Here is a 15,391-nt window from a genome sequence, read left to right as displayed (position 1 = left end):
GTTTAATATATTATGTGCAGTTATTAACCAGTTTGATTTTTCATTTTATGAACTGCCTCTTTAAGTCTTTTACTATTTTCTATTGAAGTGTAGCTGTTACTTTACTGATTTGAAAGAATATTTTGGGTATTATGGATAGTTACTTTCTCATGTATACTGAAAATATTCCTTCACTTTGTTTTCAACTTTCCTTGTGGATTAAAATGCTTATTATCTTTGATGGATACTAAAACTACTAGATAAAAATTTAATGAGGAACAGAATATTTGCATATTTCAAAGTATTTTGCCACAAATTACAGAAAGAATAGTAGTAAATTCATAGTGGAGAAAGTTGGCAGGTAGTACCTTAACCAAGAGGTGAAAATTAGTATCAATAATAATGATATTATGGTCCTCCTGATATAAGGCACTAAGAAAGATGTAATATCATTTATGTAATTCTCTTGCCAAACACACAAAATTTGAATTTAACCTTGAGAAAACATGAGGCAAACTAAAACTGAAGCACGTTCTATAAAACAGCCTATAGCCTTTAAAAATATCTATAGAACCATGAAAACTAAATGTATTACGTTCCCCTGGATTTAATTATGTACCAGAAAAAAATGCTATTAATGACATTTATTAAGACAATTGGCAAAATTTGAATGTGGAATGTAGATTGTATAATAAAACTGTATCAATAGTAAGTTTTCTGATTTTGATAATTGAATTGTGGTTGGAAAGATAATGGTTATACTGAGGAAGATATACTGAAGGAGTCAGGGATGAAGGCACCTGTTCTCAAGTGATTCAAAATGATATGTGTAGGTGAGTATGTATCTGTGTGTGTGTGTGTGTGTGAGAGAGAGAGAGAGAGAGAGAGAGAGAGCACGAATAATAAAAATGTTAATAAATGTTAACAGTGTTAATAACTGATAAATGTGGGTGAAGGTTATGTGTGACTTTCTTTGTATTCCTGTAGTTTCTCTTTAGGTTAGAAATTATTTTAAAATAATCCATTAAAAATTCTTCCCTGCACAAAAAAATGTATATAATGAAATTTTATCAAGGTTTTTTTAAAAAATAATTTTTGACTTTTGTGCCATGCTTGAAAAAATCTTCTCTATCTCAAGATCATAAGTATAGTCACTGATGTTTTCTTTCTATGGTTTTATTTATTTATGTTGAAATTTTCCATCTATCTGGAATTTTGGCGTGGGAACAAGAAAATAATCCAGGTTTTTTTCTCCCAGATGTATAACCAATTTTCCCCACAACATATATTGAATAATTAATCTTTCCTCACTAGTGTGAAAGGATATGCTTATCATGTACCTATTGTGTGTGTGTATATATATATACACATATGTAAATATAATATGTATTATGAGGCTTCCCAGGTTGTGCTAGTGGTAAGGAAGCCTCCTGCCAATGCAGGAGACTCAAGAGACGCAGGTTTGATCACTGGGTTGGGAAGATCCCCTGGAGGAGGGCATGACAACCCACTCCAGTATTCTTGCCTGAAAATCCCAAGGACAGAGACACCTAGCAGGCTACAGTCCCTAGGGTCACAAAGAGCCAGACATGACTGAAGCAACTTAGCACACACACATATATATATATTTAGTCCATCAGTTCAGTTCAGTCACTCAGTCATGTCCGACTCTTCGAGACCCCATGAATTGCAGCATGACAGGCCTCCCTGTCCATCACCAACTCCCAGAGTTCACCCAAACTCAGGTGCATCGAGTCAGTGATGCCATCCAGCCATCTCATCCCCTGTCATCCCCTTCTCTTCCTGCCCCCAATCCCTCCCAGCATCAGGGTCTTTCCAAATGAGTCAGCTCTTCACATGAGGTGGCCAAAGTATTGGAGTTTCAGCCTCAGCATCAGTCTTTCCAATGAATACCCAGGACTGGTCTCCTTTAGGACTGACTGGTTGGATCTCCTTGCAGTCCAAGGGACTCTCAAGAGTCTTCTCTAACACCACAGTTCAAAAGCATCAATTCTTCGGCTCTCAGCTTTCTTCACAGTCCAACTCTCACATCCATACATGACCACAGGAAAAACCATAGCCTTGGACCTTTGTTGACAAAGTAATGTCTCTGCTTTTCAATATGCTGTCTAGGTTGGTCATAACTTTCCTTCCAAGGGGTAAGCGTCTTTTAATTTCATGGCTGCAATCACCATCTGCAGTGATTTTGGAGCCCCCCAAAATAAAGTCTGATGCTGTTTCACCATCTGTTTGCCATGAAGTGATGGGACCAGATGCCATGATCTTCGTTTTCTGAATGTTGAGCTTTAAGCCAACTTTTTCACTCTCCTCTTTCACTTTTATCAAGAGGCTTTTTAGTTCCTCTTCAGTTTCTGCCATAAGGGTGGTGTCATCTGCATATCTGAGGTTATTGATATTTCTCCCGGCAATCTTGATTCCAGCTTGTGCTTCTTCCAGCCCAGCGTTTCTCATGATGTACTCTGCATATAAGTTAAATAAGCAGGGTGACAATATACAGCCTTGACGTACTCCTTTTCCTATCTGGAACCAGTCTGTTGTTCCATGTCCAATTCTAACTGTTGCTTCCTGACCTGCATATAGGTTTCTCAAGAGGCAGGTCAGGTGGTCTGGTATTCCCATCTCTTTCAGAATTTTCCACAGTTTATTGCGATCCACACAGTCAAAGGCTTTGGTATAGTCAATAGAGCAGAAATAGATGTTTTTCTGGAACTCTCTTGCTTTTTCGATGATCCAGCAGATGTTGGCAATTTGATCTCTGGTTCCTCTGCCTTTTCTAAAACCAGCTTGAACATCTGGAAGTTCACGGTTCACATATTGCTGAAGCCTAGCTTGGAGAATTTTGAGCATTACTTTACTAGCGTGTGAGATGAGTGCAATTGTGTGTTAGTTTGAGCATTCTTTGGCATTGCCTTTCTTTGGGATTGGGCTTCCCTGGTGGCTCAGATGGTAAGCATCTGCCTGCAGTGGGGGAGACCCGGGTTCAGTCCCTGGGTTGGGAAGATCCCCTGGAGAAGGAAATGGCAACCCACTCCAGTACTCTTGCCTGGAAAATTCCATGGACTGAGGAGCCTGGTGGGCTACAGTCCATGGGGTCACAAAGAGTCAGACATGACTGAGTGACTTCACTTTCACTTTCTTTGGAATTGGAATGAAAACTGACCTTTTCCAGTCCTGTGGCCACTGCTGTTTTCCTAATTTGCTGGCATATTGAGTGCAGCACTTTCACAGCATCATCTTTCAGGATTTGAAATAGCTCAACTGGAATTCCATCACCTCCACTAGCTTTGTTCGTAGTGATGCTTTCTAAGGCCCACTTGATTTCACATTCCAGGATGTCTGGCTCTAGGTGAGTGATCACACCATCATGATTATCTTGGTTGTGAAGATCTTTTTTGTACAGTTCTTCTGTGTATTCTTGCCACCTCTTCTTAATCTCTTTTGCTTCTGTTAGGTCCATACCATTTCTGTCCTTTATTGAGCCCATCTTTGCATGAAATGTTCCTTTGGTATCTCTAATTTTCTTGAAGAGATCTCTAGCGTTTCCCATTCTGTTGTTTTCCTCTATTTCTTTGCATTGATCACTGAGGAAGGCTTTCTTATCTCTCCTTGCAATTCTTTGGAACTCTGCATTCAAATGGGAATATCTTTCCTTTTCTCCTTTGCTTTTCACTTCTTTTCTTTTCACAGCTATTTGTAAGGCCTCCCCAGACAGCCATTTTGTTTTTTTGCATTTCTTTTCCATGGGGATGGTCTTTATACCTGGGTGGTCTTGATCCCTGTCTCTTGTACAATGTCACGAACCTCTGTGCATAGTTCATCAGGCACTCTGTCTATCAGATTTAGTCCATACATATGTAATATTTCTTGATATATCCTGGGCTCATGTGTGTTCCTTTGATGTGTTCATCTGTGTATTTCTTAGTAATTATTGCCCCCCCCCCGCCCCCTCTCCATAAGTTTTCTGGTCATTTTTATGTATTTACTTTTCCAGAAGATTTTCAGAACCATTTCCTTGGGGATTATTTGATTTCAGATAACATACAAATCAATTCAAAAGGGTTTACTGCATGCATATAAGACTTTGAAAAGGGGAACAACCAGCCTCCCTCTAATCATGAAGGACCTGGGTGAAGGATCTGGGTAAAGAACCTGGCAGAAATATTTAGACTATCACTCTAGTCCTCTGCCAGAGCTATTATGCGACATAATCTTACCCACCAGCATTAAAGTTTAGCAGTTCAAATTTTAGGAGAAATAATTGAATTGGTCACTGTCCAACCAATTTTTTTTTCTCTGATTCAGGTACTTGTAAGGGTAACTCAAGACTTTTTATAAGGGCAAATGTCTTAGAAAATGACTGTGGGTTTGGCAGACATCCTAAATAATGTCTAGTAAAAGCTCTTTGATAATGATTATTTTAGTCTAAGAATAATGATGGCCTTTCCATTTGTCAAATTTCTTTTTATGATACTTCATAGAGTTTCTTAGCTGTTTTTTTAAAAAAATATATTGTCCCCAAATATATGTTTAGATATTTTAGGCTTTTCATTATTTTGAGTGAAATCTTCTTTTCCCCCATTATATTTATTTGAATGATTGACTAGTCATTTTTTGTATATACAAAAGTAATTAGTCTCTGTAGTTAATTTTTAACTGTCTACTTTATTGACTTTTCTGATCATTTCCTTGTGTTGTCAATTGTTTCTCTTGAATTATCTAGGTATACAGTCATGTTATCTGCAAAGAAAGATTGTTTTGTCTTCTTTATAACCTATTTTGTATTGTTAAATATTCTGGTATCTTTATAAAGATCAGAAGGAAATCAATAAGCTCATTTTCATTTTGTAAATCCAGAAAAAGGACAGAACTGTTGTGTTATATTTGGGAAGTCTAACAAAAACACGAGGCCAGATATTGAACTTCTTGATGACTTAACTGGAAGTAAACTGTCCAGCCAACAAACCAATCATCAGTCCATCCAGCCAGCCAATAAATCTTTTCTTTTTTTTATACCATAGATACTTGTAGATACAATAAGAAAGACACAGTCCCTGAAGTTAGAGAATTTAGATATAGAAACAAACACAAAAGCAAGCAATTAAAATAGTACATAAGGCAAAATACATGGTGTTAATGAAAGCACATAGAAATGGGCACCTAAGCCAACCTTGGGTGGTCAAGGAAGGCTACTGGAAGAGGATAACATCTAAAAAGATTTCTGAAGGAAATATTTGAATGGAAGGAAGACTACATTCTCAATAAATATATTATGTCATTCAATTGCTTTGAAATGTTAGTGATCAACCACTCTGAAATCTTCATGAATCTCTAGATTTTTCAATTTGCCTTTGCAGCTCAAGGTGCCAATGGTACTCTGGGGAACCCCACCCTGGATACAAGTCTACTGGAGGAGTTCTTGGGCAATGACTTCGATTTGGGAGCCTTGTAAGTAATGAGAGCACTGCTCTCCATTTGGTGTTTAAAAAATTATGAAATAATTAAATGAACTGGGAAGTGCTTCTTCCTCTTCTGCTTTTCAGAAGAGCTTAAGTAGAGTTGGTATTATTTCTTCTATTAATATAAACCTTCTGCAAATTTCATCAGTGAAGCTAACCAAGTCTGGAGGTTTTTGGTTTGTTTTGCTTGTTTTTTTTTTTAATAGGAAGATCCTTTTTTCCAATTCTGTATCTTTAATAGACATGGGGCTATTCAGGTTATCAATTATTAATTATCAGCTTAAGCAGTTTATGTCTTTGAATGGCTTTGTAAATTTCACTTATCACCTATTAAATTTACTGGCATAAAATTGTTCATCACATTTCCTTATTATACTTTTAATGTCTGTAGAATCTATAGTGAACAACAGGTGTTGTCATTGATATCATGTCATTGATATTATTGATATCATATCATTGATATTCATGTCTTTTTTTCTTGATAATTTATCAAGAGGTTTATCAGTTTTCTTAAGCTTTTATAGAACCAGCTTTTGGTTAAAATTATATTCTTAATTGTTTTTCTGTTTTCTGTGTCATTGATTTCTGCTTTTATTTTCTAATATTTATATAGCCATGCCCACTTTCTTTTGAAACAACTTATAAGCAATAAAATTCAATTTTTGTCTTGTGTATGGTTTTGTGAATTTTGAGAAATTCACAGAGTTGTGTAACTATTGCCATGGTTACCACACACAACCATTCCTTCACCTGATACATTTCCCCTACATTTCCACTTTGTGCTCATACCCATCATGCTCCCCTAACCCCTGCTGACCACTAATCTTTCTTTTTCTGTCCCTGTAGTTTTGCTTTTTCCAGAATGTCATATACGTGAGGCCTTATGGTACATAATACGATGAGTCTGACTTCTTTTACTAAGCATAATGTCTTTTTTTTCCATTCTTTTTGCTGTTGTTGTTCATTCTTTTTTATTGCTGAGATAAGCCCACTCCAGTGTTCTTGCCTGGAGAATCCCAGGGACAGGGGAGCCTGGTGGGCTGCCATCTATGGGGTCACACAGAGTCAGACACGACTGAAGTGACTTAGCAGCAGCAGCAGCAAGCTCTGTTGTAGCAGTTTGTCCAGTTACTCATTCAAGGATATTTTGATTATTTCCAGTTTTGACAGTTATAAATAGCTCTTATAAATATTCATGCATAGGTGTTTGTATGATCAAAAGTTTTAATTTCTCTAGGGTAACACTTTGGATAAAGTCTGCTGGACCATGTTATAAGTACAAGCTTAACTTTATAAAATTGCATTACCACTAGCAATATATGAGATAGCCAATTTCTTCTCTTCATCACCAGTTCTTGGAATTATTGGTTTTTAAAAAAATGTTATTATAGCCATTCTAATAGGTTTATCATGGTATCCCGGTTTGTTTTAATTTGCATTTTCCTGTCAACAACGGATGTTGAGCCTTATTTCATGTCGTTGTTTACCTTTCATATATTTTCTTTGTTAAAATGTTTGTTCAAATATTTTGCTCATTTGAAAAACTGAATTTTTCTTATTTTGGAGTTTAGAGAATTCTTTAAATATTCTGGATATTAGAACAGTGTTGGATATGTGATTATGAGTACTTTCTCCATGCCTGTAACTTGTGTTTTCATTCTCTTCACAATGTCTTTCCCAGAGCAGAAGTTTTAAATTTTGATGATGTCCAATAGACCAAATTTTTCTTTTGTGTTTTATATCTAAGAAATATAGATATTGCCTAACAAGTTGTTAGAGATTTTCTTCTGTTTTTTTCCTAAAAGTTTAAGTTTTATATTTAGGCCTGTAATCCATTTTTAATTAATTTTTGTACGAGTTTTGAGATACAAGTTGAGATTAATTTCTTTGTGTATAGATGTCCAGTTGCTTTATGAATTCCTTGTTGGATAATATTTCTCTATCAAATTGTCTTTATGCTGTTATAAAAAAAATTAGTTGACCATGTTTGTATGGGTCTGTATCTAGACTCTTTATTCTGATCCATTGAGCCATGTATGTATTATTTTGCAAGTACCACATTATCTTGATTACTGTAATCATAAGTCTTAAAACCATATAGTATAAGTTCTCCAAATTTGTCTTCTTTTTCAAAAGTACTTTGATAATTCTAGTTCCTTTGACCTCACATAAATATTAAAATCAGCTTGTTTATATCTATAACAATCTTGCTGAGATGTAGACCGCTGCTGCTGCTGCTAAGTCGCTTCAGTCGTGTCCGACTCTGTGCGACCCCATAGACGGTCTCCTATCAGGCTCCCCCATCCCTGGGATTCTCCAGGCAAGAACACTGGAGTGGGTTGCCATTTCCTTCTCCAATGATTGAAAGTGAAAAGTGAAAGTGCAGTCACTCAGTTGTGTCCGACTCTTAGCGACCTCATGGACAGCAGCCTACCAGGCTCTTCCATCCATGGGATTTTCTAGGCCAGAGTACTTGAGTGGGATGCCATTGCCTTCTCCGAGATGTGGACTAGAATTGTATTAAGTCTAGAGATCCATCTGGGGGAAAATCAACATCTTAATGGCTTCCCAGGTGGTACAGTGGTAAAGAACCTGACTGCCAATGCAGGAGAGGCAGGTTCGATCCCTGGGTCAGGAATATCCCCTGGAGAGGGGAATGACAACACACTCCAGTATTCTTGTCTGGCGAATCCCATGGACAGAAGAACCCAGGTGGGCTACAGTCCATGGGGTCTCAAAAGAGACATGACTTAGCAACTGAGCATGCATATACGACATCTTAAGAAAATTGAGTCTTCTAAGCCATGGACTTGGAGTGCAAGGAGATCCAACCAATCCATTCTGAAGGAGATCAGCCCTGGGATTTCTTTGGAAGGAATGATGCTAAAGCTGAAACTCCAGTACTTTGGCCACCTCATGTGAAGAGTTGACTCATTGGAAAAGACTCTGATGCTGGGAGGGATTGGGGGCAGGAGGAGAAGGGGATGACCGAGGATGAGATGGCTGGATGGCATCATGGACTCGATGGACGTGAGTCTGGGTGAACTCCGGGAGATGGTGATGGACAGGGAGGCCTGGCGTGCTGCGATTCATGGGGTCGCAGAGTCGGACACGACTGAGCGACTGAACTGAACTGACTGAAGCCATGGACATAATTGTTGGTTAGTCACTAAGTCTAGTCTGACTCTTTTGAGACCCCATGGATTGTAGCCCACCTGGGTTTCTCTATCCACGGGATTTGCCAGACAAGAATACTGGAGTGGGTTGCCATTTCCTTCTCCAAAGGATCTTCCCAACCCAGGGACTGAACCTGCATCTCCTGCCTTGGCAGGCAAATTCTTTACTGCTGCGCCACCAAGGAGGCCCTGTGAACATATTATACCTCTCGGTTTATTTAGGCTTTCGTTGCTTTCTTTCATCAGTGTTTGTAGTTTTAGCTGCAAATCTTGTATGTTTTGTTTAGATCTATACCCAAGTGTTTCATGATTTTTCTTTGAGTTAGTGTAAATAATAGTGGTTCTAAATTTTTTTTCCCAAATTTTAGGTTCCAATTATTCATTGCCATCATATAGAACTATTTTTGTTTTTTATATAGTGGGCTTGGGTCCTGCAATCTTAATGAAGCCATTAATTAGTTTAAGAATTCCTCCATTGTGTTTGTTTTCAATTTCACTAATTTCTATTCTTATTATTTCCTTCTGCTTATTTTGGGCTTAGTCAGCTCCTTGTTGTTTAGTTTCTCAAGTTGGAGGCTTAGTTCTTGATTTGAGACCATTCTTTGTTTTCTAATTTAATCATTCAATGCTTTAGCTGCCTTCCTCAGTTTTTAATATGCTATTCTTTGGTTTTCTTTCAGCTCAAAATATTTCCTATTTTTTCTTGAGACATCCTCTTTAACTCATGGGTTGCTGGAATTGGTTTATCTAATTTCTAAATATTTTGGAATTTTCCTGTCACTGATTCATTGTTTAATTCCCTTATGGACAGAGAACACATTCTATAATTCCAGTTATTTTAAATTTGTTAAGATTTGCTTTATGATCCAGGACACGATCTATCTTGTGAATGTTCCCTGTGCGCTTTGTGCATTCACTGTTGTTGGGTCAAGTATTCAAGCTGGTTAATATTGTTGTTCAAGTCTTCCACAACTTTCCTGATTTTTCTCTACTTCTTTTATCTATTACTGTAAGAGAAATGCCAAAGTCCTCAAGAATGATTGTGGATTTAGAGGTCTCAGTTCTTTTCCCCCCAGTACTGTCTTCTGATCTCTATGGTTTCTGATGAGAAATAAGCAGTTATTTGAATCATTGCTTCCTTGTATATATAATATATCATTTTTCTCTACCTGCAAGATAACATTTTTAGCAATCTTATTATAATGTGTCTGGATACGGGAAGGTTTTCTTTGAGATTATACTGTTTTGCTCTGCTTCTTAAACTGTAAATTTCTATTTTTCACTACATCTAGGAAGTTTTTAGTCATTATTTCTTCACATTTATGTTTCTGTATCAATGTCTTTCTTTCCTCTGTCTAGGACTCCAGTGATGCATATGTTAGACTTTTGATGTTGTATATAGGTCCCTGAGGCTCAGTTCATTTTTTTCCTCTCTGTTTTTTATATTGGATAATTTCTATTAATCTGTCTTTAAGTTCACTGACCCTCCTCTGTCATTCCCTCCTGTTGCTGAGCCCACATCGACGTTCCTATAAATGCCCTTCCATCTCTCCCCCATGAAGGACAGAGAGTGAAACAAGACATGAATCTCAATAGTAACAGGGAAAGCTATTTGCAGGTATTTTGGTACCTGGCTCTTGTTGCTCTTTGCCAACAAAAAAACATCCATGCCAAAATGACTGTGGGGAAGAATGGAAGCTCAACATTTTGCAGGCTAATTAAGCACACACACACATACATACACACACACACACACACACACACACAACTGATGGGTTGCCACATATCTGACCCACACTCTGAGCTGGCTGTTTGCTCCAGGTGGCTGCATGGGCTGACACCAGACACAAATTGCCCCTCTGCCTGCTTTCATATTCCTCTCAGTCCATCCAGGTAGCTGCCATTATTCCTGCGAGAAGGATGGGCAAGTGGGTTTACCCTAACCATCTCTGCTTATAAATAGTCCGTCAGAAGTTATCCAGTTTCTTTCCCTCACGTGATTTCTTCTTAAGATAAGGTAAAGCTTATCCCATCGGAATCTGTTTAATCATCTGGACCACTTTTATAACTAGCAGAAAGAACTTTAGCTGTTTGTGGGGAAAAGTGAACAAGTCTTAAGTCTTATTCAAAGAGCTGTCTTTCTACCTGGGTGTTCAGAAACCTGTCATTGGATCTTAGTCTCCCTGATAGTAATGGTCCTGCAAGCAAGACCAGATATCTCGCCATGGATGATTGCTATTGAGATTCAGACATAGTTTGCTCAATCAGATTTACTTTCTACCTTTGAGAGTTTGAAGTGAAGTAGAGGAGAGAGTTAATATTGTTGAACATACACCAATTATTAGGTGTTATTCTTTGTAATTTATTCACTTATTTAATTACATATTTGATTTTACACATTTCATTAACTCTTCAAAATAGGCACAGTATTGTCCATATTTTAGACATGAAGAGGCTGAGATGCAAAGTAAGTCTTCATCGGTTAATCAGAGACAAAGCTGGAATTAAAATGTGCCTGGCGCTAGAACACCTGCCTTTTCTTCTACATGCATCTTTTGGATTAATTGATAATTTTGGAGATGTTTTTAGACTCCATGACTCTCAGGGAAACACATGAAGTGTGTCTACAATTGTGTGCTGAAAGCTGTGACTCAGACAGATCCTGAACCATTGTTTGCAAAGACTGTCAGAGTTCTCGCACGTTAAAGAGAAGTCCTATGATCAGATAACCTACCTTTGCTCAGGTACATGCAGTTAAGTGGAGCTGCAATAAAAATCCAAGAGAGAACAAGTGGAAGCAGCCCCAGTCTGTACTCATGGAGTTGCTGAGCTGGTCCAGTGATCATTATAAATCTGGATAATGTATTCAAATACCCCAAGTGTTGAGTGTCTCTAAATTCCAGGCTCTCTTTTTGCAGGTTAGTTGTATTCCTCACAGAAGTCCTGGGATGTAGGTTTTCTTTCCTGGGTTCACAGCTAATAAGTAGCAGAACTGGGATTCAAGCATGAATTTACTACAAACACTGTATTACTTCCCCTCTACTATGTGAAAGTGTTAGCTACTCAGCCATGTCCGACTCTTTGCAATCCCCTGGACTGTAGCCTGCCAGTGTCCTCTGTCCATGGAATTCTCCAAGCAAGAATACTGGAGTGGGTAGCCATTTCCTTCTCTAGGGGATATTCCCAACCTAGGAATCGAACCCAGGTCTCCTGCATTATAGGCAAATGCTTTACTGTCTGAGCCACCATATTGCCCTTGAATTGTGACTTTAAAAATTATCAATGACAACTTTTAAGCAACTTAAGAGACTATTAAGCTACACAATTTCTGAAAGCAAATTTGAATCTCATAGGTATATTTTCAAATCTCAAATACATTAAAAAATGAAATTTTGGCTATGTGAAACAGCTGTCCCTAAAAGCTCTGTGGAAAAGTAGTCCCATAATATGCTGTGGGAAAAAAATTAAAATTCCATGGTCAATAATAAATAAGCTTGTGACTTACTGAGTTAAAATTAGATAAATTTCTTTACTGCAGGACTTTTCAGAGCCTTTGTTGTGCTAATATGCAGCTGTGAAAGGGAAATGGTATGTAGTGTTCTCAAACTTACATGGCTGGGAGTCCCTTTTGGGAGGCATGGGCCCATATATAAGCATTGGAATGTGCTGCTCAAGACAATCTCATCTTTCTGTGTGACTCTAATTGGTATGTTGAACTGGGGATTGTTAGGATGAGACGTTCTTACAATTGCCCTCGCCCCTGTGTTTCCTTGTGTGGAGAGTCCAGGGCAGCTGTCTGACCAGGAGGAGCAGGAGGAGCAGGCTGAAGTCCTCTGATTTGCTAGGTTAGCCTGACAGTTACCCACTAAAAACAAGGGTGAACTGTGGTGGCTGAACACCCTGGGAAATGTCCAGGTACAGAGTACTGCTTGTAGAGCAGGAGGCTAGAGACTTAGGGGGCAGCATAAACTCCTGGAGGTTACAGTGAGATAGGACAAGAGGTGTGTGTGTGTGTGTGTGTGTGTGGTGTGTGTGTGTGTGTGTGTGGTGTGTGTGGTATGTGTGTGTGTGGTGTGTGTGTGTGTGTATGTGTGGTGTGTGGGGTGTGTGTGTGTGTATGTGTGTGTGGTGTGTGTGTGTGGTGTGTGTGGGGTGTGTGTGTGGTGTGTGTGGTGTGTGTGGTGTGTGTGTGGTGTGTGTGTGTGTGTATGTGTGTGTGGTGTGTGTGTGTGGTATGTGTGTGTGGTGTGTGTGTGGTGTGTGTGTGTGTGTGGTGTGTGTGGTGTGTGTGTGTGTGGTGTGTGTGTGTGTGTGTGTGTATGTGTATGTGTGTAGAGGAAAGAAGACTCTGGAAAAGTGACCAGTGGATCTTCAAGACAGGCTTTGTTTTCTTCAAAAATGCCCAGAGGTTTTCCTTCTTCCTTCCTTTACACAAAGTGTGGGTGAGGTTGCCATAGCATCAGCATCGCCTGAAAGCTAAGAATGTCATACCTCAAGCCCTGACCCCGAATGCTGAGTCTAAGTCTGCTCTTTCACCAGGATCCCTGTGGGATTCACATACATGTTACAGTCTGAGAAGCCCTACTTTAGATCACATGCATATATGTCCTTCCCCACCACTTCCCAAGACCCAAACCAAGTAATCCAGTCTGGTTTGAGTGTGTTCAAGGAGGTAAATGGCACACCAAGCTTTAGGCTGGCCTCGAGATGCTGCTGATGGGTTAAGAGGGAACTAATTTAGGGCAGTGAGGTGACATCCAATCACAGATTTCCACGGGTGACTTCACAGGAGAGGAACTTACAGACATATTAGGCCCATGAAGAATCAACGCCAGGTTTCATGTCATTTCATTCTAAGGGTTGAGTTTAAGCATCTGGTATTCTGGGTTTCGCTTTGTTGTTGTTTACCCGCTAAGTCGTGTCTGACTCTTTGTGACCCCATGGACTGTAGCCCACCAGGCTCCTCTGTTCATGGGATTCTCCAGGAAAGAATACAGGAGTGGGTGGCCATTTCCTTCTCCAGAGGATCTTCCCAACCCTGGGACTGAACCCATGTCTCCTGAATTGCAGGCAGATTCTTTACTGCTGAGCCACCAGGGAAGCCCAGGTTTCACTTTGGACTTGGCTTATTGGAGTTGGATGGCAAAACGAGTTAGGAGTCAATGACCAGCTGCATGTTTTAGTTCTGCCACTGGTATAGTAGGGCTGATCAACTGTTCACTGTGATGTTGCGAAAGAGAGTGGGATAGTCTGTGTAATTCTGTGAGATGAGCATTTTGAAGGCTGGGTTCATCGACCAGTTTGATTTCTGGGTTCAAACGGATGCAGTAGGAGGAAAGCTAAACAGAATCCTGAGCTAAAGCATTACCAATGACTTATCAATTCTAAAGATATTTGTAAAAAATGACATAACCTACAGTCAAGAGTTTAAGATATTTAAATATCTGTATCGAAAAACACCATATTCTTTTTTAAAAGATAGTCTCATTTGTTTCTTTTCGGCCGCGCGGGGTCTTGGTTGCTGCGCTATGGTTGCGGGCACGGGCTTCTGTCGCAGAGCGCAGGCTCCAGGCCCGCCGGCTTCCGGGCTCCGGAGCACAGGATCAGTGGCTGTGTGCACGGACTTGGTCGCTTTGCATCATGTGGGATGTTCCCAGATTAGGGACCAAACCCACGTCTCTTTCACTGGCAGGCAGATTCTTTACCACAGAGCCACCAGAGACGCCAACACCTTGATCTCTTCGAGCATAAACTCTGATGCTAGATCTTTTGACTCCAGTTTGACTGGCTGCCAGATGAATAATCTCGGGTAAATTACTTAACCTCATCAAGTCTCAGTTTCATTGTCTGGGGGTTAGGGGCAAAGACAGTCATAGCAGACATTAGATGAGGCAACACATGCAAAGGGTTAGCTCAGTGACTGGACCAGAGTAGGTCCTCTCTAAAAGTTGTTTATTTTCCTTTGTTGTGCAGAAGCTTTTAATTTTAATTAGATCCCATTTGTTTATTTTTGCTTTTATTTCCAGTATTCTGGGAGGTGGATCATAGAGGATCCTGCTGTGATTTATGTCAGAGAGTGTTTTGCCTAGTTCTCCTCTAGGAGTTTTATAGTTTCTGGTCTTACATTTAGATCTTTAATCCATTTTGAGTTTATTTTTGTGTGCGGTGTTAGAAAGTGATCTAGTTTCATTCTTTTACAAGTGGTTGACCAGTTTTCCCAGCACCACTTGTTAAAGAGATTGTCTTTACTCCATTGTATATTCTTGCCTCCTTTGTCAAAGATAAGGTGTCCATATGTGTGTGGATTTATCTCTGGGCTTTCTATTTTGTTCCATTGATCTATATTTCTGTCTTTGTGCCAGTACCATACTGTCTTGATGACTGTGGCTTTGTAGTAGAGCCTGAAGTCAGGCAAGTTGATTCCTTCAGTTCCATTCTTCTTTCTCAAGATTGCTTTGGCTATTCGAGGTTTTTTTGTATTTCCATACAAATCTTGAAATTATTTGTTCTAGTTCTGTGAAAAATATGGCTGGTATGCAAGACAGCAAAAAAGACACAGATGTGTATAACGGACTTTTGGACTCAGAGGGAGAGGGAGAGGGTGGGATGATTTGGGAGAATGGCATTGTAACATGTATACTATCATGTAAGAATCGAATCGCCAGTCTATGTCCGATGCAGGATACAGCATTCTTGGGGCTGGTGCACGGTGATGACCCAGAGAGATGTTATGGGGAGGGAGGTGGGAGAGGGGTTCAT

The 15,391-nt window shown here is 39.4% G+C and overlaps 1 protein-coding gene across 2 annotated transcripts in view; it reads left to right on the top strand.

Annotated features, from left to right (window-relative positions):
* Nucleotides 1–15,391, top strand: part of MYRFL (myelin regulatory factor like) — a 122,256-nt gene that overhangs the window by 24,527 nt on the left and 82,338 nt on the right. The window contains exons 1-2 of one of the 2 annotated variants that reach the window (XM_069584664.1): nucleotides 3,007–3,346; nucleotides 5,355–5,445. Coding sequence is in view for 1 of the 2 variants with exons in the window: in XM_069584663.1 (XP_069440764.1) it covers nucleotides 5,355–5,445 (91 nt within the window). In the remaining variant the exon portion in view is untranslated. Of the gene's footprint in view, nucleotides 1–3,006; nucleotides 3,347–5,354; nucleotides 5,446–15,391 lie in introns of those variants that run through there. The other variant, XM_069584663.1, reaches the window with a different exon arrangement.

Source organism: Ovis canadensis, chromosome 3 (assembly GCF_042477335.2).
Source record: "Ovis canadensis isolate MfBH-ARS-UI-01 breed Bighorn chromosome 3, ARS-UI_OviCan_v2, whole genome shotgun sequence".
Taxonomy (NCBI): Eukaryota; Metazoa; Chordata; class Mammalia; order Artiodactyla; family Bovidae; genus Ovis; species Ovis canadensis.
The sequence above is the reverse complement of the archived record's forward strand: the minus strand, read 5'-3'. Positions and strand labels throughout refer to the sequence as shown.